The sequence below is a fragment of the Pelobates fuscus genome, chromosome 8 (genome assembly GCF_036172605.1).
Source record: "Pelobates fuscus isolate aPelFus1 chromosome 8, aPelFus1.pri, whole genome shotgun sequence".
NCBI lineage: Eukaryota > Metazoa > Chordata > Amphibia > Anura > Pelobatidae > Pelobates > Pelobates fuscus.
The window spans coordinates 47,274,086-47,297,005 of record NC_086324.1 but is presented as its reverse complement, the minus strand read 5'-3'; the positions used below and the strand labels follow the sequence as shown (position 1 = coordinate 47,297,005).

The following is a 22,920-nucleotide window of genomic DNA, read 5'->3' as shown; positions in this document are numbered from 1 at the left end:
CAGTGTATTAGAGTGGTAGGAGGGTGAGGCAGTGCATTTGAGTGGTGCGAGGAGGGGCAGTGTATTAATTGAGGGATGGGGGAGGGCAGTGTTAGTGGTGAGGGGGGCAGTGTTTTAAATTGGGGGAGAGAAGCAGGCAGTGTATTAAATTAGAGTGGTGGGGCAGTGTGTTAGATTAAGGGGCGGTGTATTAGAGTGGAGGGAAGGGGGTAGTGTATTGGATTGGGTCTGCATGGAGGCGCTGAACGGTCCCCATGGAGATGCTGATTGGCCACGCAGCATTTTGCCACACATGCACAATAGCCTCCTGATGCTTCCCTATGGAAAAACTTGGATTGGCTGAGATCATCAAGTTTGATCTCAGCAAAAGTGAAGAAGACAATCATAGAACTACAAAAATAAACAAGATAACATAATTTATTTTTTATAGCTGTGCAACAGCATACATTCTCCATTTCAGTCCCATTACCAAACTTTTTAAACATTTTTTCAAACCTCTGTTGTATGTGAAATGCACGTCTCCTTAAATAAATCCGCTCTTTTATTTTTTTTACTTCGAAGCCCTACGAATATGAAGACGTCTAGTGTTAGGCAACTTTTCTTTTATACGGTACTTTTCTAAATAAGCCTACGTTTCTATGATAACTGAAGTTTTTGTTTTTTTGGTGTCCCACATAAACTCAAACCTTTGTTTATTTGGCCTGTGTTAGCTTTTGAGTTTGACATGCTTGCTGTAGTGGATCTTGTGACTATTGAGTCCCTTTAAGATTTAAATTGGTATCTATAACATCTGACCATTGTACTTTAACCTATGAAAAGCTATTTGTAATTATTTCTATGAACAAACAAATTTTTCTAGTAACCAAACTTTACAAATAGAAGCTTAAACTTATATTTAATAATTCCTCCTCACAATGCACCTTGGATAAAGGAGATGACTTAAAGGATCACTTTACACACCTAAACCTAATAGAAATTGTTACTTTTATAAATAAACCTTGTCACACCCTCTTGGCTGTCAATCATTTAACCGTGCTGTTACTTCCTGGTTCTTTAGCTCAGTGAAGCTAAACTCAACCTGCAGGTAATTGCCCAGAGCACCTGCCTTGCAAAGACTTCTCGTTGAGCTGCATTGGGAAGTCTGTGATTGTCAATCATTAGTCAGAGAAAGCAATGCAACTTAGAAATTGCCATTTTTAGATGGTAAAAACAAACTAGATGAATCGTTCATATTAAGGCCTAAATGAGAAGTGGCAGGTAAGCGCTAAGCTACATTTCAGGCTGCAGATGCCATACCACCTACTAGGAAGAGAGACATAGGGAATTAACAAACTAAGGAAAACAAAAGCGGCAGGTCCGAGTTAAGACGATAACAGGCAAGGTGAGCTAGATAATTGAAAAAGATTTTTACCCCTTCCTTGTCTGTGATGTGGGCATTATATCTGGCAATGGGAGCTTGAGGGGTGAGGGGGGAATTATGTGGGAACATTATCCCATTGGTCTGCACGAAGTGAAGGTAACTGCTCTACCTAAGAGAAGGGTGGAGTGTCTTTTTTTTTTTTTTTTTTTTTAATCTCCACATCAGCCATTTGTTCATTGTCATGGTTACAACTTGAAATTATATTGTTTTAACAGTTATGAAAGCTAATGAATTTCCTGTGGATATTTAGAGCCATAGGTCTTCAACAGTACAAGAACCCATGTTTTTAACAAGTGTCTTTTCGTTATTTTATCTCCTGCAGATCTGTAAACATTATTAGAAATGGACGCCACTGTGATTTTACCAATATTGAAGAAAAAACTTGCCTTCCTTTCAGGTATTAATTTTTTTTTGTGTGTGTGTGTGTTATTGTTGGCTTATTGTTTATATATCTTCATTCTGTGATAAGTGAGTTACTTTCCTTTCTCCTCAATGTCTTACTTTGAGAAACATTCTTGGATTTTCTTCAAAGTGGTATGTGCCAAGCAGGTGCTGAATGTTAAATACAGATGTTAATTTCATCCAGTTTATGGATTATTTTTATTTTTTAAGATGTCAAAACTTGTTAGCTGATGGTTCTAGCGCATCCCACATTTAAAAAGGTTTAGACTTCTTCTAACTATACATGATGCACTGCTCTAGGGGGTACATTTCCATTATTTAAGATGGCAAAAATTGGGTTCTTTTACAGTTTTTAGTCTGATTTTTGTTTTTTTGGACAAAAGAGGCAGATTCATTATCTTTCTTACCAGTTTGAAACACTGTTTCTGGTGTGGTGTTTATAGAGTCAGACAATGGATTTCAAAGGTGTGTTTGCATTGGGCCTCTCATGGGTAATATTTGTCATCGTTTGGGAAACCTGTCTGAACATGAGAGTGGTCATGATACTCCGGCGCCCTCCCGTGTAAGTAGTCAAACAGAAGAATGGCACTTTGTCTTTGGACAATACCCCCTTGGCTCCGAAGTCTTTTCTCTGCATTGAATGTGACTTGGTCCACTGTAGTGATTGTGGTACTTCATGTATATTTTTAAAACTACTCTATAAACTTGTCCAGGCAATGATTTTGTCAGTGAACTTAAATAAAAAAAAATGAAAATAAATATTTAGAACTTTTTTTCTTTTCTTTTTAAACAGAGTTACTGATGGAAATGCATAATTAAAGGGACACTATAGGCACCCAGACCACTTCAGCTCATTGAAATTGTCTGGGTGCAGTGTCCCTATTGCACTTAGTCCTGCAGTGTTAAACATTGTACTTACAGAGAAACTGCAATGTTTACATTGCAGCACTAAGTGTGCCTACAATGGCTGTCTCCCAGACAGCCACTGGAGGCTTTTCCTGGATCCTAACGAATCTTTGGTCCAGTAAATGACGCTGGTCGACCTCACGCTCTGCATGTGTACATCTAGCGTCCGATTCTTTCCCATAGGAAAGCATTGATTCAGTGCTTTACTATGGGGAGGTCTAATGCGCAAGTGGCATTTGCTGTGCATGCGCATTGGCGTCCGGTACTTGCGGGTTGAGGAAGGCGGATGTCCCTCGTCGCTGGGGGAAGGCAAGTAAAGCGTTTTTAACCCTTTATTCACCAGGGTGGGGGGGAAACTAGGGAGGAGGGAGGCAGAGGGAGCTATAGTATCAGGAATACAGCTTTGTGTTCTTGGCACTATAGTATCCCTTTTAATGTTGCATTTAAATAAAAAATATGTTTTGCTGCTTCTTGAGGAACTGAATTTTCTGTGATTTAAAAAAAAAAAAAAAAAAAAAAAAAAAGCTGACCGTATCTATTTAATTAGTGCGGAACAGGATTTCCAGCAGAATCTGCTGATATAATGATCTCCCATGCTTTAAAGTTGTGCAGAGAACTTTATAATCCCATTCATAGCCATGCATAATGTATTTATTTTTAACCTTTTAAATACTGACTGCACTGTTCCAATTTGGATACGGAAGGGTTGCAGCTGTCAAATCAGTTTTTCTAGCAATATATTCAATACTGAGCTGGAATCTGTAAAAGGCAAAAATGAAACATGGACCATTTTTCTACATTTATTTCACAGTGGATCCAATTATAAATGCCTAGGAAGTGCTTTGAATATTTTTGCACACTCTGGAGTATTACTGTTGTCATTTCCTCTGCCTTTTACTTTTCGTATGTTATTATTATTCTGGAATTTTTACTGTGGTGTGTGTGTGTGTGTGTGTGTGTGTGTATATATATATATATATATATATATATTTTTTTTTTTTTTTCTTCAATGCAAAACATCTCTTTGAAATAAGCTAGTTCTTTGAGTTTGTATCATAGATATGGAAGTGTATAAATTGCATTCTCATAATTTTTTTTGAAATATATTTTGCTTATAGTTTTAAAAGAACACTACAAGCACCAAAACCACTGTAATGTGCCGTGGCATGCTCACAGACAATGACTTGTTTCATGGGAATTTACCAGGCGCTATAAGATGATTACTTTCAACAAGTGATCTAAGACCTGGACTACCGGGCTTAGCTCAAAAGGAGCGCTTCTTGCTATCTGGCTGAAGTAGTTGGGGTGGAGAGGGCTCCACCACCACAACTACTGAAGTGTGCCAGGGCACTTCTGGTGTTTGGAGTGTACCCTTAAGAAATACAAATATTCCTTTAGTATAGTTTAGTAACAATCTACTAAAGTATCTGAGACTCCGAGAATATCTTGTCTGCTGCTCCTTCAGAACTTTTCACCTGGTGGTTAAACCGGCACTGTCATGCCGAATCCCGTTTTTTTTTAACCCCCCTCCCGCCTCCACTACATTCAATTGGCCCCTAGTCACCCCCAAATGCCCCTAAGCCCCCCACATTACCTATTTTTTATTCTTTATCTTCTGCCCCGATCTATATTCAGGGCGCCGCCATCTTTGTGTGGGTAGGTGAAGTCCCTGAGGGACACGTCATCTGACCACACTAGATAGACTGTGAGATTCCCGCACATGCCCAGTGAAACACCTGGACATGCGAACGGGAATTTCACCTATTCATTCATTCATCAGACAGACGAATGAATGAATAGAAAAAATCAAACGAACAAACAAACACCGAATATCAGTGTTCGTTTGTTTGTTCGGTTTATTACAAGGAGGGAGCTACCGGCGTGCAGCTCCCTCCTTGTAATATGTAAAGACAGAAGCGGCAGGGAGCAGAACTCCCCACCACTTCATAAGCACCCCATGTCCCCCCTCACTCTATGGGGGTCAATATGACCCCCATAATGGCATAAGGGAGATTAAAATCTCCCGAATGCCTCTACTCGCAATACCGCAAGTAGGGGCATGTCCACTAAACAGTGAGCAGCCCGTGGCTGCTCACTGTAAAAAAAAATGGTAATGAGGGGGGGGAGGGGGGGCAGCTATAGGCTGCTCACTGCTTACTAGACATGCCCCTACTCGCGATATAGCGAGTATGGGCATATTATTTACTAATACTAAGTAATCTTTACTTAGTATTAGTAAATTTGTCTGAAAGACCATTTTAGGTCTTGCAGCCTTTTAGTAGATGGCTTCCTGATACCGTGGGAATTAGGGAGTTATCTACTAAGCGGCTGCAAGATGCAGCCGCGGCAATGAATAGGATCAGAGTTTCATTCATTAGAATGAAATTCCGATACGAACAAAGTACCGAATTGCATCCTAACACCAATGGAGAAACAGTGCTCATTCTGTTAGGATGCAATTCGGCAGTTTTGCCGGCGTTCTGTCTAAGTGACAGGACGTTCGGCAATACTGACAGGAAGCATTGTGGGAACAGGGAGTAAAGCTAGGGATCATGGGAAAATTGCTCTGACCAGCGGAAATGAAGCACACTTTGCTCCTCCGCTGGTCAGAGCTGGTCAAGCGGAGGAATCCTCCATAAGGCAAAGAGTCCCTACTTTGTCTTGTGATTTTAAAGAAAACTAAAGAAGACAGGAAGGAAAGAATAACAGATTCCGAGAGAGGGGGAGAAGAGGAAGAGATTGAGGAAAGGTAAGTTCGGCATGACAGTGCCGCTTTAATAATGAACAAGCAAATATTGCAAGGGATTTTGAAAAAAAAAAATGTAAACTTTTCCAAGTCCAGAGATGTGAGATGGGGAACACCAATAGAACAGGAAGTCAGAGACTGAAGAAATACTCCAGGTTCTGTTACTGTTTCTACTCCTGTAAACTTATAGTGCAAGCTGAACTCCTTGTTCTAGGAAACATAGAGGATACATTGTGTTTGTGCCATGCAGGATCCTGTGTGTCATACACATAAGCTGTGAGACTCTAAAGTGATTTATACAAGCTCTCTCCTTGCTTTCCATTGGATAACTTGTAACATGACTTGCAGTACAGATAATTAATGGAATTGCTTATTGTGTCTGGTATGGTTTTTTTTTTTTTTTTAATTAAAATCTGAGCTTTATTTTCGATGCCAAGGGGAGGAAACCTTTGGCACTCCAGATGTCGTGGACTAATTCTCCCAGAATGCCCTGACAGCCATTATTGCTGGCAAAACATCATGGGAGACGTAGTCCACATCATCTGGAGTGCCAAAGGTTGCCTCCCACTGGTCTAGGGTTTCTTAATAAATATTCAGTCCTCAATGCAGGTAGCTCTGAGCCAGGAACCTGTACTCATTGTATTTACTTATTCAAACATAATAATTTTCTCATAGTGACTAGGTTGTAAAGCATTTCTGTTTTTATTGGCCCTCACCCTTACATTCTGGATAGCCAGAATAAGTTTTTTTTTTTTTTTTCCCCCAATAGATTTACCTCTTGTGGTGACAACAAAGGGGTGGTAAATCTTTGTTACCCAGAATCTTTAACGTATGCCTTGTCACATCAGACTAGGATGGAACTTTGATGTTTAATTTTTTTTAATTTAATTAATCAAATGTTTTTCCGTTTTTTAAAACTCTTTGATTCTTCTTAGTACCTGAACCCTTTATTTTTTTGGTGTTTAGTGTGCCAGGTTTTCTTAATGCATTAGGCTTAGAGGATTTTTCCTTCATTGAGGACATAGAGCGGGGTGCTCAAAGACAGATCCTCAGATGTTTTAAGACTATAGCTTCCATGAGGTTTTGTCATTCTAAAGGCATGCAAAGCATCATGGGAATTGTCCTACAGCAGCTGCATAGGTTGTGTCAAGCTGTTTTCAATGACACTCCTGGCACATTTTAGCTGTATCCTTTGTTACTCTGACTCTTCTAATGCAGATAATAATAGGACCACTGATCAGCTTTCAGATAGATAGTGAGCTCTTGGGGTTTGTCAAGTCTTATGTTAAGAAACGCTCCAAGCACCATAACCACTAGAGCATGTTGTGGTAGTTTTGGAGGCAGGGGTGCCCTGGTAACTAGTCTGGCTGTTTTAGAATGGTTTGACTTCATACCCGAGGTCTGCTGGTGATGCTCTGTCTCCACTACCTCTGAAAGAGAAACTAAAGCTCTCTGTCTGAGCAAAGCCCAGCTGTGCAGGACATAGTTTGTTTTAAACTAAACTTGTTGAGATAAAGATTCTCTTTGATTAAATTAATAATAAACTGTGGCATGCCATGAGGACAATGTTCTTTAAAGGATCACTATAGTGTCAGGAAAACAAATCGGTTTTCTTGACATTATAGTACCCTAAAGGGTGCCCCCACCCTCAGGATCCCCCTCCTGTGGTGCTGAAGGGGTTAAAACCCCTTCAGTTACTCACCTTATTCCACTGCCGGGCTCCCTTACCTCTCCTCCCCCGCCAACGTCCGCTCCCCCGTCTGACGTCAGCGGAGCAGAATGCGCATGTGCGGCAGTGACGCGTGTGCATTCAAAGTGTCCATAGGAAAGCATTTCTCAATGCTTTCCTATGGACGCTCTGCGTGATGGAGGCATAATATGCCTCCAGCGTCGCAGATGTGCCTCTAGTGACTGTCCGGAAGACAGCCACAAGAGGCTGGTTTAACCCCAAATGTAAACATAGCAGTTTATCTGAAACTGCTATGTTTGCATCTGAAGGGTTAAAACCTGAGGGACCTGGCACCCAGACCACTTCATTGAGCTGAAGTGGTCTGGGTGACTATAGTGTCCCTTTAAGTCAGTTTATCTTATATTATCCAATACTTGACAGCACAATTTTAGCAGCATCTTTCTTTGGATGATCGTTTTTAATATTTCAACTCCGGAACGCTTTGTATGTGTGTAGTTCCTTAAAGCTAATTACCAAAGATAACCATACGTAATCACAATTGTATAGAGAAAAAACGATTGCATAAAATGGTTCTGAATGTAAACTTTAAACTAAACAATGTTTCTTTTAATGTTAATTAAAAAAAAAAAAAAAAAAAAGCTAGGAACTCTGCAGTGACCTAAAATAGCCAAAATATGAATAAAGTATTTTATGACATTCTAGTGCTTCCAAAACTAGTTTGTGTCATGACAGAACCAATAAAAAGGCATTGTAGGAGCCAAATGTCTGGGCTATAAATCCTATGACAAAAATAAGCTATAAGAAGGAATACGCCTGACTCTCCTAGTACCCAGGGTATGAGTAAGTGGCAGGTAGTGAAAGAGTTAATGTTCTAATTTAATGACTTATTGCACAATTTATTTTGTAAAACTCTGTTAAATATTGCTTTTGGGTGTTGGTGAAAGTGCTGAGTGAAGATAATGGGAAGGGTGGATTTCATCTCCCTACTTCCTTTCATGGATATGTTCTTTGTCATAATGTTACTGCGCATCGCAAGTGAACAGGAATTATGTATTTGCTATTTATGGACAATGTTTTGCTGTTCCAGGCACACACTAAGTACCTTCTGGTTCCTGCACGGCACTATTATTGTACTTTGTTCCTACCAGTAGGTGTCCATACTCAAATATTCAAAAGGACATCTAAGAACATTGTGTTCTGTGCCCACAATGAGTTATGGGTATTAAGGGGCACTAACGTACTTAAACAGGCAATAATAATTATAATAATTTATATATTTCACCAATATATTCTGCACTGCTTTACAATACAATACATTTATAAGAAAACATTATTTGCATACTGGAATAATAGGCAAAGAGAGCTCTGCAAAATAAGCTTGCAATCTAAAAATGTAGACCATTTCGATCCCTGTTTTAACACCTTAAGGACAGAGGCAATTGTCCACTGGATCAGAGCAAAACCTTGAATTTGAGCTATATGTTTGTCGACGTAATTTAAGGGTTTTGTTTAAAATCCCTTATAAATACCGATCACAACATTTCATGTGAATAAAATTTAAAAATGGGAAAAAAAATAAATATGTTTTTTCACGCATGTTCATTGGAAGGCATCATAAAATATATACCAAATTCAAACCGTTTTACAGCCAGATTCAGGGCTGAACTCCAATTGGACATAACGGAGTCTCTACCTCTGATGAAAGGAATCTGAAGATCTATCCACCTACTCTTGAGACAGCAGAAAAAGTATTGAGATTTGGGGCCACAGGGTATCCAGTCATCAAGGTTTACATGCTATTTACTAAATGTTGCCTGCCTGTCGAAACTATAGATATCTGCCAGAAACCTGCTCATTGAATCTTTAGGAACACTAAGCATCTTATTAAGTTTAAGCTCTTGAGTTTTTTTTTTTTTTTTTTTTTTCTTGTTCTGTATCTCCACTGTTGTTCTGATACACTTCTTGAAAGATGCTATTGAATAACTGATTAAACAAAAGCATCCTTAGTGACTTTCTATTGAGTGGAAGATTTTTTTTTTTTAAATCTAACTTCCCATCTAATCAATATGGTATTAGCCTCCTCTCTATGCCCAAGTGGTTTTACGCATTCAGGAAAAAAAAACAAAAAACCACTGCATAATATTTAATTTTCCTGGGTTCCAGTCTCCTAGCTCTTTTTTTAGAAGGAGAACGTGGGCTGCATGTAGACATTAGAATATCAGAGAGAAATACTTTTATATTTATCCTCTAAGCACCATAACCACTTAAGTTTTTTTTTAGTGGGTCGTAACATTTGTATCTGTTTCGTGTGCTGCATGCACAACTGGGTTCTGCGCACTCTATATACCCAGGAGAGAGAGCCAATCTCTAGACGCTGGTCTGTTGTGAGTTTAACATAGGCTGGTTCACTAAACGTGAAATGGTTGCTACAAATTTACAACATAGTTTTAGATATCCTGTCTGAGGATAGATTGCTTATTCCATTAACCTCGGATGTTAGGGCATTTATAAGATAGGAGTTTCTGCTTGAATTCTGCTTTGTTTTTGCACCAAGTAAAAGTGTGTGTGTGTGTGTGTTTTTATGCTTCAGTTTTCATTTTTTTTTATTTTTATAATTCCATAGATATGCTAGCCTTTTGACTTGCCTAGAGTGCAACTAATAGTAGCAGCAGTATAATTTGGGACTCGTCATTTTTGTCATGGCTCTCTGTTCAACTTTTGAAACCTGTCTTCCTAAGAAATATACAGAGCCATTGTGTTCCAGGCTTGTTTACTTTTGCTTGTATGTGTACAGTGCTTTTCTTTAAAAAAAAATAAAAAAAAATAAACTATATACACGTGTAATGTTTATTATGGATGATACATGACAAAATGTTAAAAATAGATTTATGACGGTTCCTCTTTATTGTATTGTTGGTGTAACCTTTATCCCGGTGTGTCTTTCATGCAGATAAGGCAGTTCATTGTCTGCGTGTTTGATTTAAACAAACCTCAGGCCATGTTTGTCTGTCAGTGCTGCTTTCTGTTCTGTACGGATGACAAAGCCAGAACAAAATGTGATGATGCCTTTATAAATACTGACCTGGATTTGGAAACTTTGTAACAAGTTTTGTGTGTGTGTGTGTGTGTGTGTGTGTATTTTAAATAGAATAATATGCACCATTGTTATTGTTTTCATTCAGTGACTCTGTCCCCTGATATCCTTTCCTTAGATATGTATGAGACAGTAATACAAAAAGATTAATAATACCTGTGATGGCAGCATTTAATACGATTATGTGATGGTTATCAATAAGTTAATTCTTTAAAATTCTAAGAAAATATAACATTTTAACGTTACACTCCAAGACCATAACCACTACAGGTGGTGGTAGTAATAGGTGCTATGGCTCACCATCAATTTTGAATAGGCAATAGATTTTAAATAGTTTGACGTCTTACGCCGTGTGCCTCTACTACTGATGCCTGTGAGCCGGAAGTTCATAAGCACAGGCTGCAAACTTCAGCATTGCAAAGATTACCTCAGAAGAGCTGCAAAGTTCACAGGTTCCTACTTAGGAACTCCTGATTCTCCGAAATTAGGTGTTAAGGCAGGGAGCAGCACCTGGCACAGTCCAGGTAAGGTTAACGGTTTGACTCCTTACAGTGAAGGGGCGTTGTGTAGTGGTTTTGGTTCTTGGAGTTTTTCTCCAAATGGGAAAACTTGTAAATGTAACTATTTTTGAATTTCACATTGTATTCCTGATAACCGTATGTGGTTTACAGATTAGCTCATGGCTTTTCACTATGCAGGAAACAGAAAATAGTTCATTGAATGTTCCTCAATATTAACTCAAAATCTTTTTTTTTTTAACATTTTGTCATGTATCATCCATAATAAACATTACACGTGTATATAGTTTATTTTTTTTTTATTTTTTTTAATGAAACCAAACCACTATTTAAAGTGGAACCCTAAGCAGTGTGACCATTGCAGTGTATTGCTGCCCAGCCTCCAGTGCTGTCTGCCTATCCTTGCCAAAGCTGGACGCGTTAAGGCAGAAGTCCACAATAAAGAAGTTAGGCTGTAGGTGCTAGGAGAGCTTCGTTTTTGCCAACGACAACCGTTTTGACGCAAACTGTGAGGAAGCCAACAGATTCCAACAAGCTGAAGTGGTGGGTTTCTGATGATAGAGCCACTTTAATGACTTTTTTTAATTTTGTAAATAGTTTCAATGTGCTATTTTACTCATATTTCTGAGTTCTAATAGCAGCTGGAGGATTTAGATGTATAAAGGTAATAAATAGCCATGTCTGAATAGCTGGCTATGTATTGAATTGTACAGGAAGCCTGGGTTAGAATGTTCGTCATTCTTTCTTTGCTCGAATTAAGAAGTAGAGTTTTAGGAGCACAGGAGTTTTGTCAGTCTTCCATAGCTGTTAGGAAGCTTTGTACAAGATAGACCAAACTGTGAAAACAGGGCAGCCACAAGATAATGAGATTTCCTGACCCCTATCTTAGCCATAGCACTCCTTGAAATGGACACCTGTGTAGCCCATTATTTAAATTTGGAAGGTTCCGGAGTTGCTACTAAACTACTATTGCATTACAGAGCTACAACCTTTCAAGTGCTTCGTTGCTGCCTCAGCAGTATCTTCAGGGACCAGTTGTAAGGGGGACTGAACTGGTCTCACTTTGTGGAGCAGAACGTTCTCTTGAAAACAAAAATATACCATCTGCCTGCTTTTACTGCTTTTATACTAGGTTAGGACAGTCAGGCTTCCTCTCTGAGGTTTTTGATGCTAATTAAAGGAGTGATCTAATTGCTGATCATGAACCAATTGACTTTGTATACTTAGCAATGTGCCCTAAATACCCGACAAAGTGTATCCTGGAGAACCATGTTTAGATAGTCCTTTATAAGTCCTTATATTCTGGTGTGAGGGAATATTAAGTATACACTGTTCATAGAGAATTGTGCAGATCAATTTTCATGTTCAGTCTTCCTTTCAAGAATATGCAATAATAATTATTGTATTCTCTGTGAGAATACATATACAGAATATATATATATATATATATATATATATAGTTTGTTGGTTTATACATGTGAAATGTGTTTTTTTTATTATGGAGAATTTCCATGATTTGTTGAGACTAGTTTTGGTAGCCCATATACCTTCCAGACATAGTCACACTGGCACACTTTTACCCCAGGGGGCAAGGTAATTAATAAGTACTAAAATGATCAGTCACTTAATGCAAAGTTACGATGAATATAATCTAAGGCCCAAGAGCAATTAATTAAAGCAAGTCATAAATGCTGGCACCCAGACCTTTTTGAAAAAAGTTATATAAACATATTTTATGTACAAACGCTACATTTTAGTGATCCACATTGAACACTCCTGTGTGGAACCATTTGAAGGACTATTCACAGAGGTGGTGTATGTTAATACGCATCAGGCAGACTCTAATTCCTTGTTAAGCTTCCTCTTCTTTCCCATGTCTTAAAGGAACCCTTCATGCACAATATCCATTATAGCAAATTGTAGTGGTATGGTGTAAGAAATGCCCTGGCACCCTCCCATTATAAGTAACCAAACCATTTCAAATTGGTTGCTAACTTAGCCGGAGTCAACCGAATGCCAGTTACCTCCTTCTCTTCAGCGCTAAGGTGAATTAGTTAGCTCACTGACCAAGAGTTCTCATATGGCTTCCAGGCCCTAGATAAAGATGGAATCTGCCTCCGTCCGACCCTAGGTCTGTTGTCAAATCACTACTTACACTGGCAGGGCTCCAGTGCACTCCTGGCACCATAACTACAACAGCAGAGTGTTCCTTTAATTTCAAATATCACAATGTTGGGGGGATGTCCAAACGCCACAAAACCAACTTCAAATCAATCAGCAAAGTCTCCTATAAAAGCAGAGAAAGCTCTAGCCTCACCAGATCAAATGTGTCTTTTTATGTTGTGCGCACAGGATTGATAAACACATTGTATTAGACGGTATTATGTCACCTGTTTGTAATTGACTTGTCTAAACACTGCACTGGACTATCCATTGTTTATTTTACATTTGCAGTATTTTTATTTGATGGAACTCCTTGAGTAAGTGCTCACCTTCATTTCTTTGTATCGGGAATTGTAAAGCACAATGCTATTTAATTTGTTTTTTCAAACACTATGCTCAGTCTTGCTTCACTCGACATATGGAGGTGGAATTAATATATAAGTGTAAAAACAGATGAACGCAGATTTTGTTGTATTGTCTCAGGTGGTTGAAGTAATACATTACTGAGAGATCTAAAGACGAAAAACACCATATTGCTGATGAAGTGGCAGAGTTTATTTTACCAGACGTACTATAATTAACAAACCAGCCAAGTAATTTATAAAGGCAGAAAGCAGATTGTCTTCATTGAATTGCTTTTTATAGACTGACTTTCGGGTTACGTTGACAAATGTATTTATTTCCATATCACCCCCAGCACTTTGTAAAACAACCAATAATATGCATTATAAGAGCAGTTCTAGCACAGAAAGTCTTACACATGATTTTAAAGAATTAATCAGAGTCCTTAGATTGTCTAGAAGGAGGTTATTTTTATTTTATTTTTGTTAGGTAGTTTGAAAGAAAAATAGGACATGGTACGTAAAATGTCCCTCCCTGTAGGTTAGGGTAGCTATATAAAATATCTGCTATGATGGACGCATGCTAAGTTCTTTAAAGGGACACTATAGGCACCCAGAACACTTCAACTCATTGAAGTGGTCTGGGTGCAGTGCCCCAGGTCCCTTAACCCTGCAAAGGTAATTTATTGCAGGTTTTTTTGTGTTTCTTTTTATAAACTCCACCTCTAGTGGCTGTCCACAAACAGGGCATTAAACAAGTACTAATCAGAGGTGGCCCTGTTGAAATATATCTCCAAACCTGACTGCACTTGCCAGCTGCATCTACACAGGCCCCAGAAGAGACCTGTCTGTGCGTGTGCCTAGGATTGTGTGTATGTGTGGCAGTGTGTATCTCCGTCTACCCGTGTAAATTTGTGAATTTCTTTTTTGTGTGGTCTGAAATTCATGTCTCCATGTTTATCTGTGACTGTGTATCTGTGCGAATGCTTACCTTTGTGTGTCTAGGGATGTGTATGTCCGTGAATTTGTATCTGTGAACTTGGAAGGCCCCATAAATTGGTTTTGTAAAGTCATACGCGTTCAAGACAGTGAACAAATGAAGCATTCTCTCAGATACATTCACAGATACACATGGCAGCACTGTTGCAAATATTATGGATATGTAAAATGTAGAGTTGTCTACAAATGGTATATATTATAAATTGAAAAAATAAGATGTGAAACCTCCTCTGCATATTAGAACTTTTTAATAAATTGAAACAAATATTTACATTTTTGTTGGCAATGTCTCTTTAATGTGCCTCCGTGTCTACATAAGGTAATCTTTAATTTTGTCAATCAAGAAAACAAGGTGCTTTGTCAACGAATGATTGTATCTGCTGTTGGGAGCCTTGCCATTCATTCACAATCATTAGCTATTCGTACTACTTTTTTTTTTATCATTATTTTATCTTCCTATGGGCTGGGGTGAGCGGTTCTGACATTGTCACACTGTCAGCAATTTTTTTACATGACAGGCGGCTTCACATTTTCCTTAACCCTTTTTTTTAACTGTTCCCCGAAAACAGCAGCAGCTATGAAACTAAAAAAAAATTACATTGCAAGAAGTAAAGCAATGCAGGTGATGTCAGACTAAGGACATTCTCTTTGCTGCTTCAGCACCAGTCTGAGTATTGCTTTTGTTACCCTTTATTTTATGCTTTTGTGGTTTCTACATTTGCTCTGCTGATATTTCACTTTCTGTTCTTTCTTTTTTGTCCTCATTTCTATGTTTTTTGCCTTTTTCTGAAGCATTCATTTCTTATTCTGACGTTGATCATCAATATACTAACTTGTTTAGATGTCTCTTAACCGTGGTGTAATATATATTTTTAGTTTGCTGCATTGTCTTTTCAGCAACCACCTGAACAAAATGAGGGGGAGGGGACACCCTAATATTTTTCCTTCCAAAGTCAATAAGTGCCGCTCTCTGATTCCTGGTGAACAAAACCTGATTCTGATTGATTACAGTGAAAACACTGTTAGCGAGCACCTTTGCACAGATTTTAATATCAGTTTATCAGAGAACTCCTGCAATAATTAAAGCACAATCTATGCTGCTCACCAAGTTAGTGAGGGCTAGATTCCATTTGTCCAAAATTTCTGCATTTGAACAATCCCCTTGCATGAAGCAAATTAAATATTTCTTATGATATGCTTTTTTCCTTCAACTTCATCATGATATACGTTTATTTTGATAAATGTGACCTTTCTTTTCAGCATGTATTTAGATTTAAAAAAAAATAAAAATTTATAGTAGTTTTCCAGTTTTGTGCCGATCTTCCCAGTCTAACATCAGATCCCTAATTAAGTGACCATTTCTACTTCCATCAAACCTCTTTTAAACATGAAAGAAAAATGACGAATAAATAGACAGATCACAAAATAAAACTGCTATGACTTAATTATACACTGTTAACCCCTTAAGGACACATGACAGGTGTGACATGTCATGATTCCCTTTTATTCCAGAAGTTTGGTCCTTAAGGGGTTAAGAACCTTATAGTACATATATTTAGCTCATTATTGCCCCCTCACCCTTCCATCCACAGTTTCCAATAGGATTAATCATCTTTTGCATTGTTTCTGAAACTGCATGAAAGTGCTGTGATTATTCATACCATGGGAGAAGATATAGAGGCAGAATGGCTGATCTCTGATTAGACCCTTTATTTATCCATATTGGAAGGGTTTGAAAGGCAGAATCTTGTCGCTCACAGATGTCATTGTTAAATCAGCACTATATGGGAGAAGGCTGTCACATACTACTTGGAAGAAATATACATTTAGCCACTTTCAGGTGTACAGAAAATAATAAGTCATTTTAATTAATTCCCCCTGGGCAGGGGGCGCCCACAGTCAAACCACTGTTTATCTTGTACGATGGTGTGTGCGCACGCCAATGGGGCTCCCTGTGCCACCCTTTGGACTACATCTCCCTTGATGCTTTGCCAGCGTTATGACAGTAAGAGAATTATGGAAGTTATAGTCTAAACCTCTGGAATGCCCAAGGTTGCCTACCCCTGGTCTATAGTAGAGATGTACTGGATACCGAACCCTTGGATATCCCTGGTCTATAAACTGTTTATGCTGCTAAGTGAATCAGTGCACTGGGCTGCTGTCCATTTATCTCTTCTCTAACATGTTAGAATTTACAGAACAAAAAAGGAGCAGTAACGTAACTGGGCAGCCCAGGTACAAAGTGCAGCCTGTGCGCACTATTAAATACATAAAGGGAATCAACACAGTAAAGGAGGAAACTATATTTAAAAGAAGAAAAACTACCACAACAAGAGGACATAGTCTTAAATTAGAGGGGCAAAGGTTTAAAAATATCAGGAAGTATTACTTTACTGAGAGGGTAGTGGATGCATGGAATAGCCTTCCAGCTGAAGTGGTAGAGGTTGACACAGTAAAGGAGTTTGAGCATGCGTGGGATAGGCATAAGGCTATCCTAGATATAAGATAAGGCCAGGGATGAAAGTATTGAAAGTAAAAAAAAAGTGAAAATGAAAGTATTTAGAAAATTGGGCAGACTAGATGGGCCGAATGGTTCTTATCTGCCGTCACATTCTATAATAATGCTGTATTATTGTCAGGGAGATCTGACATCAATTGGCCCACAGCTTCCATGATGTCAGAGGAAGACGCATTGGGTGAAAGCTTCTTCCTCCAGAAATAGTCTGAATACCTTAACAGCTTTGTATTACTGTTCTGAGAGGTACTTCTAACCACAAAAATATGTAAAAATAAATACAAATCACAGCTATAAAAAGTATCACCTGAGTCAGATTCAGCAAACAAGGAATTATTTTTCCTCCTCTGTTGTGTCCGTTTTGTCCATATTGGGGACCACAAGCTTGAAGATTCTCCCACAATCCGCTGCTTTGCCAATTCCTGTACCCAACCCAATTCACAAAACCATGAATCCAGCTGTGTACAAACTGATATTTATGAGACATATTCCATACTAATAATAGCTGAATTTATTCTGTTGCATAAGATGTTCCATTGCTGCTTTCACTCAGCTGATCTACAAAAAGCTGAAAATGTGCTTTTCATTATTGAATTTACAGCTCTTAACTCCTAGATACTGGAAGTGTTATGAAGTGATATTAAGAGTGTTGCTTTTCTATTGAACCTATGTTACATGAAGAATTCAATTTATAAAGTCCCAGCTGGGATGACATTAATCCCATTACAGGTAAATATGGTTTTTTTTGTAATCGGAATCCAAACTCTTCTCGTCAGAGAAAATTGGAAACTTTTAAATTATTAACAATGACAGCCAATGAGCACTTCTCAGAGAGCAGCACCACTAATTGCAGGTTCTCTCTGTGTTCCTGGAAGCAACCAGTTCTATAAAAGAGATTTTTGCATGTATTTTTTTTTTAATGTATACTTATACACAGCTATTTGCATGTTACTGTATATATTCAGACATACTCTCATTGCTAATCTATGCCACACTTACTAAAATTACACAGAATTAAAATATTATCAGTGCATCATCAATGGCCGACTTTATCCACAACAAATATACTTAACTGGCTGGTACAGTTACTCAAAGTGCAGTGATTAAAACAGTTTGTCCTTCATTGAACAATTAGGAAAGATATAAGTACATGTAATAACACCCCAAATGAAGACAGACAAGCAGGTATTAAATTAGTCACGCTTGTCGAATCTGCGTCTTCGTTCGAAGTATATACATATATATATTAAATTACTTCTACACAGGTGGTCTACACACAAGACATCGTGATGCTGTTCATGCACTGGTTTTCATGCGTACGTAGTGGTGAATCATTTATTATGGGAAATTAATGCTGTTAAGGGGTTCTGGAGATATGTGACAAACCATAAGGCTGAAGGTCTGTTTCACAGCAATTTGAGAGTATATCAAAGGGTTTTTATTTTCAAGGCTAAGTACATGACATTGTACACAGAAGTGCATCACACCCACAAACCACTTCACTGTGAGATATAAATTTCTCAAGATGTCTGGTATAGTATAATGAGCATGATGCCTTGGGAAGTTGACAGCTCTTGTGTTGTGTGTTAATGGTGTACAGTAAACAGCTAATGGTAGTGGTTATGGTGCTATAAGTCTTTGGTTGCTTGCCCACCCTCTACTGCAACCACATTTCTAATGTGAATTTTACACTTCCTAATTGTCAACTGCAAATCTGTCCAATCTTGGAAGGCAATAACAGCCTGAGAGGGCTGGGACCTAGCAGGTTGGCTTCTACCAGTAATGTTTATGGTACGTAGACGTAGAGTGCACCTTTAAGAGTCTTGAAGCATGTACCATAGCATAGTTTAAAATGTTTTCCTAAAATAAAAAGGCAAGTGTATTTAGTTGGGAAGTGTAGTGAAAAATAATTTAATTTGAGAATGAATCCTTATATTTTGTGCTACACTGTCACATCACCTGCTTATCAAAAGACAACGTCCTAAATATATCTGTTTCCCCTGCTGCTGGAGGATGAGACGAATATATATATATATAAAAAAGCATTTAGTTTTGTATAAATTAAAACTGTTACCTCTCTGACATTACACTATTGTATAAAAACACTGACAATCAGCTGTGACCTTCTTATTTTTTTTTTTTATTCCATTATCTTTCAAGATGTGTGTTAAAGATTTAACAAGTAACACAAGCCACTCTTAGAATAGTGCAGAGTAACATCAATATCCAGTTTAGTCCCGGCACAGTCAGGGTACACAATGCAAATAAGGAGGAGATCGGAAACATTGTTCTAGTTTATCCTCCTCTACTACCTATGTCCTCAAATGATTCAATACTTATGTACAGAAATTCCCATAGATGTTATAAGTCATTTGGAATGTTTTTCTAACAATTTTGAATCACCTGTAGATTGTAAGCTCATTTGAGCAGGGTCCTCATCAAGCTATTGTTCCTGTAACCTTTTGTAATTGTCTCATCTATTGTGAAACGTTCCCTTTTTGTAATATTAAGGAATAAGTTGGCGCTATATAAATGCCAAAAATAATAGTAATAGTTTTGAAGGCTTCTTAAACCGAGGCCTATATTCAGAAAAAGGCACACCGGTGATTGACAGGGAGGCCATTTTGAGTCTGAAGCCGCCATCCCACCTGAGACGTATTTAACACTTTCAGTGTCTGGTAATATATTAAAAGTATTCAAAAGAAATGCGTATATCTCTGGCAGTTAAGTGTTAAAGCAGCACTTTCGAACTTCACCGAATTCTCAAACACCCTCAATGGTGACATCACTGCTGGGGGTCCGTTGGTTGGAGAGGGGAGGGGGGGAGTTAAAAGTGAGATTTACTTACCTGAACTTCTCGCGGGGCGCCACCATCTTCCTCCATCTGCTCTTCAGCTTGTCTGTGAAAACTGGGATTTATAGATAAAAGGGCAGGATTTAGTGCCCTCCATCTTGAAACACTGGAACTATATAATTAAAGCGGCACTGTAGGCGCTATAATCATTTCATCTCATTGAATTTGTTATAGTGCCTGGAGTCACCTGGCGGTGTCATTCATATCAATGGGAAACCATTTTCCAGCAGTTTGACTCTGAATAAGGGTTCCTGGCGCTAACTAAAGGTGTGAATATTCAAAGATTATACTCTTTTATATACCAATTCATACCAGCAACAGACGCTGTAATAGGCTGAAAGTGGTCAGCTGAAACTTTCAGAAAATCGCTGCCACACATTGCTTCCTTGTTAGCTCATGTAGCACAGAGTGGGTGGGCTCATGGGGACTTTTCTTTAGCATTAAAACATAAAAATAGTTTAATACTGAATGGAAGGACGGTGCCAAGGGACTGCAGACACTATAACCCTTGAATGGGATGAAGCGGTTACAGTGTCTAGAGTGCTTTTTTTATTTTTTTTTTGCCCTCTTAATTTACACATGTAATGTACAGCCTCGTCAGAAGATACCAGTGTAAGTTGTAACTGGGGAGCTATAAGCAGAGCAATGTTAAGACTTTGCATAAAGGATTATATGTGAATGTGTACTGGTATGTTCCTCCTTTTCGGTATTGTTGAGGCATGCTTGCCATAAATAGGCTGCTTGCCATGTCAAAGATGTAGGATATCAGCTTCCTTCCATAAATCCATTCATTGTTGGTAACTTTTGCAGCTGCTGCCTGGCATTGACCACGTTTTCAAAGCATGTTGCCAACAAACCCTTCTCAATAAATTCTAAGGATTTTGGAGAATGAGATTTCCAGAAGCTGTCTTCCAGAGTCAGAGACACTATGCTTTCAGGAAAACGTTTAATTTTTAAAATCATGTTAAAAAATGAATTCCTTGCATGATGCTTTGAGGATGAACCCGGCTTTGTGTGGCTATTGAGTAACAACCAAATGTATTGTAACAATTTTTAATTGTCTTATTTATTGTTACATTTCCCCTTTCTAATCCTGTAAAGTGCAGCGGAATAAGCAGGCACTATACAAATACCAATAATATTAATGCATTTGAAGAGATATACCCTTTGTAAACTAACAGGATTAAGGAAGCAATGCCTCCTCAATGCAGTAGTGGTAGGCAGAGAGGTGTGCAGCACCAAGGAAGTGTGGGGGGTGGGTGCCCTGAATAAAGCTAGGGACAGGGCTACTATAGCATGCCTCTGTCCAACTGTCCTGATTTTGGCAGTGTAGCCCTGATTTAGTACCCTGGTGTCCCTCTTTTGGAGACACCAGTGAACTATACCCAACAATTATAGCATGAGTGCACCATTAGAAGCACTTGCACTATGTTTAGGGCATTAGGACCCTGAAAAGACCACTGAAATGGCGCTCCCTTCATGTCCTGTCCTCAGCGGGTCACCTAAAATGTTTGGCAGGCAGGCAGTTTGGTGTGTATTCACACCAGGCTGACCTGCCAGTAATTTGGGCAGATATGTTGCGTCTGTGAAGGTCCATCTGCTTTTTGGCTGGGTCAGTGACATGATTACTGTAAGGACATGAAGGGGTGCTGCCCTGCAACAGCACTGTCCCTTTAAGTGTGGGAACCAACTTAGCAGAGAAATAATGCTAGGACACGATAAATGGAGTAATAAAGAAAATGTATTAAGGAAAACCAAATGGATATATATATATATATATATATATATATATATATATATATATATATATATATATATATATATATATATATACAGTATATATATATATATATATATATATATATAATATATACAAAACAAAATATGACAATGCCACAAATATATACAATAACCCAATGTATACAATAGAGCAGGCAGAGTCCACGATAGTCCTAGGCAAAGGTAAAGGCTTAGTCAGGGTAGTGCAGCCACCAAGTACTAAATGAACATCAAGGGGCAAAGCCCTAAGCAGGTCACACAGAAATAAAGCAGCAAGGTCAGAATCACTGGAGAAGGAGTCTAGGCAGGAACACTGCAGGCGAACACTGGAACAGGAGGCACAGGACACAGGACCAGGCAGAGACAAGAACACAGGACCATAAGGACATCGGATCAGGAAACACAGGATACTCAGGATACACAGGATACAAGACACAGGAGCAAGGAGCAAGGAGCCAGAATCACGGGAACCAGGAAACAGCAGGTACAGGGTCAAGGATAGAGGATAATGATCTGACAGAATATATAGGTGCTAAACAAGGGCCAGGTGTAGTGCCTAACGAAAGGAAATGAGAAACCGTGCCAAACAGAGAGAGTGGTGAGTGCGAGTGCTGCACGAGGGCATATTGACTAAGGAGTGTCGTGACAATTACATTCCGGTCCTTTTACTCCCCTTCCACCTGCCTCCTGATTCTGGGACTGCCGCAGTTGGGAGGTACATAATAGCATTAGCAATGCAGGTATGTATTGCTAATGTTAAATTGGTCCTTTAAAGTAACTGGAACCTAGAGTCTAAATAGGCACTATACAATTTCATAACGGAACACTATAGCCATAGAAATAGCATTGGAGGCTCGTTCGCATGCATGACAAAACACCTTGGATGGTCTCTATGAAATAGCAGAGTGTGATAGTGTCCCGTATCCTTCGTATCCATGTGGCAAAAACGGAGATAATTTGCTTCCGAAGATCGAGGGGAGTGCCGCTCGGCGATCTTCTGCCTTGATGCCTGGCTTGTGCGGCATGTCAGTGCATGCCGGATGCTGCGGACCCACGCAATTATATAGCCCCACGTCTGTCCATGGTAAAGACAACGTCAATGTGCGGATGACGTCACGCAAAAGATGCACACACATGTTTTGGGGTCAAGGTACAGACAATCGGATCTGCAAGGGGGTTATTTAAACTCGCTTATTCCTTAGCTTATTTCCCTGTCGTGATTTCCCTTAGATATTGTCCGAGAGTGTGTTCCTGATCGTGTTTTTTTTTTGTCTTTGACTTTGTTTCGACTTCCTTGATTTCTGGTACCCTTGACTTTTGGCCTTTCCTTTTCCCTGTGTACCGTTCTGTGCCCCTGACCTCGGCTAATTTTCTGACTATTCTCGGGTACGTTAAGTCCGGCCATTCTAAGGCCCAGTAAGACGTTGCCCTTAGTTCTAGGGTGTGATACTATTCTGCGTGCTGGATCAATATAATCCTGATAGCCACTAAAG

General features: G+C 38.9%; 1 protein-coding gene across 2 annotated transcripts in view; it reads left to right on the top strand.

The window, feature by feature from the left end:
• The window catches only part of SESTD1 (SEC14 and spectrin domain containing 1), a 130,929-nt gene that overhangs the window by 24,790 nt on the left and 83,219 nt on the right, over window positions 1–22,920 (top strand). For both annotated transcript variants that reach the window (XM_063428674.1, XM_063428675.1), the window contains exon 2: window positions 1,743–1,817. In XM_063428674.1, the coding sequence (XP_063284744.1) occupies window positions 1,763–1,817 (55 nt within the window). In that variant the 5' untranslated portion in view covers window positions 1,743–1,762. The remainder of the gene's footprint in view (window positions 1–1,742; window positions 1,818–22,920) is intronic.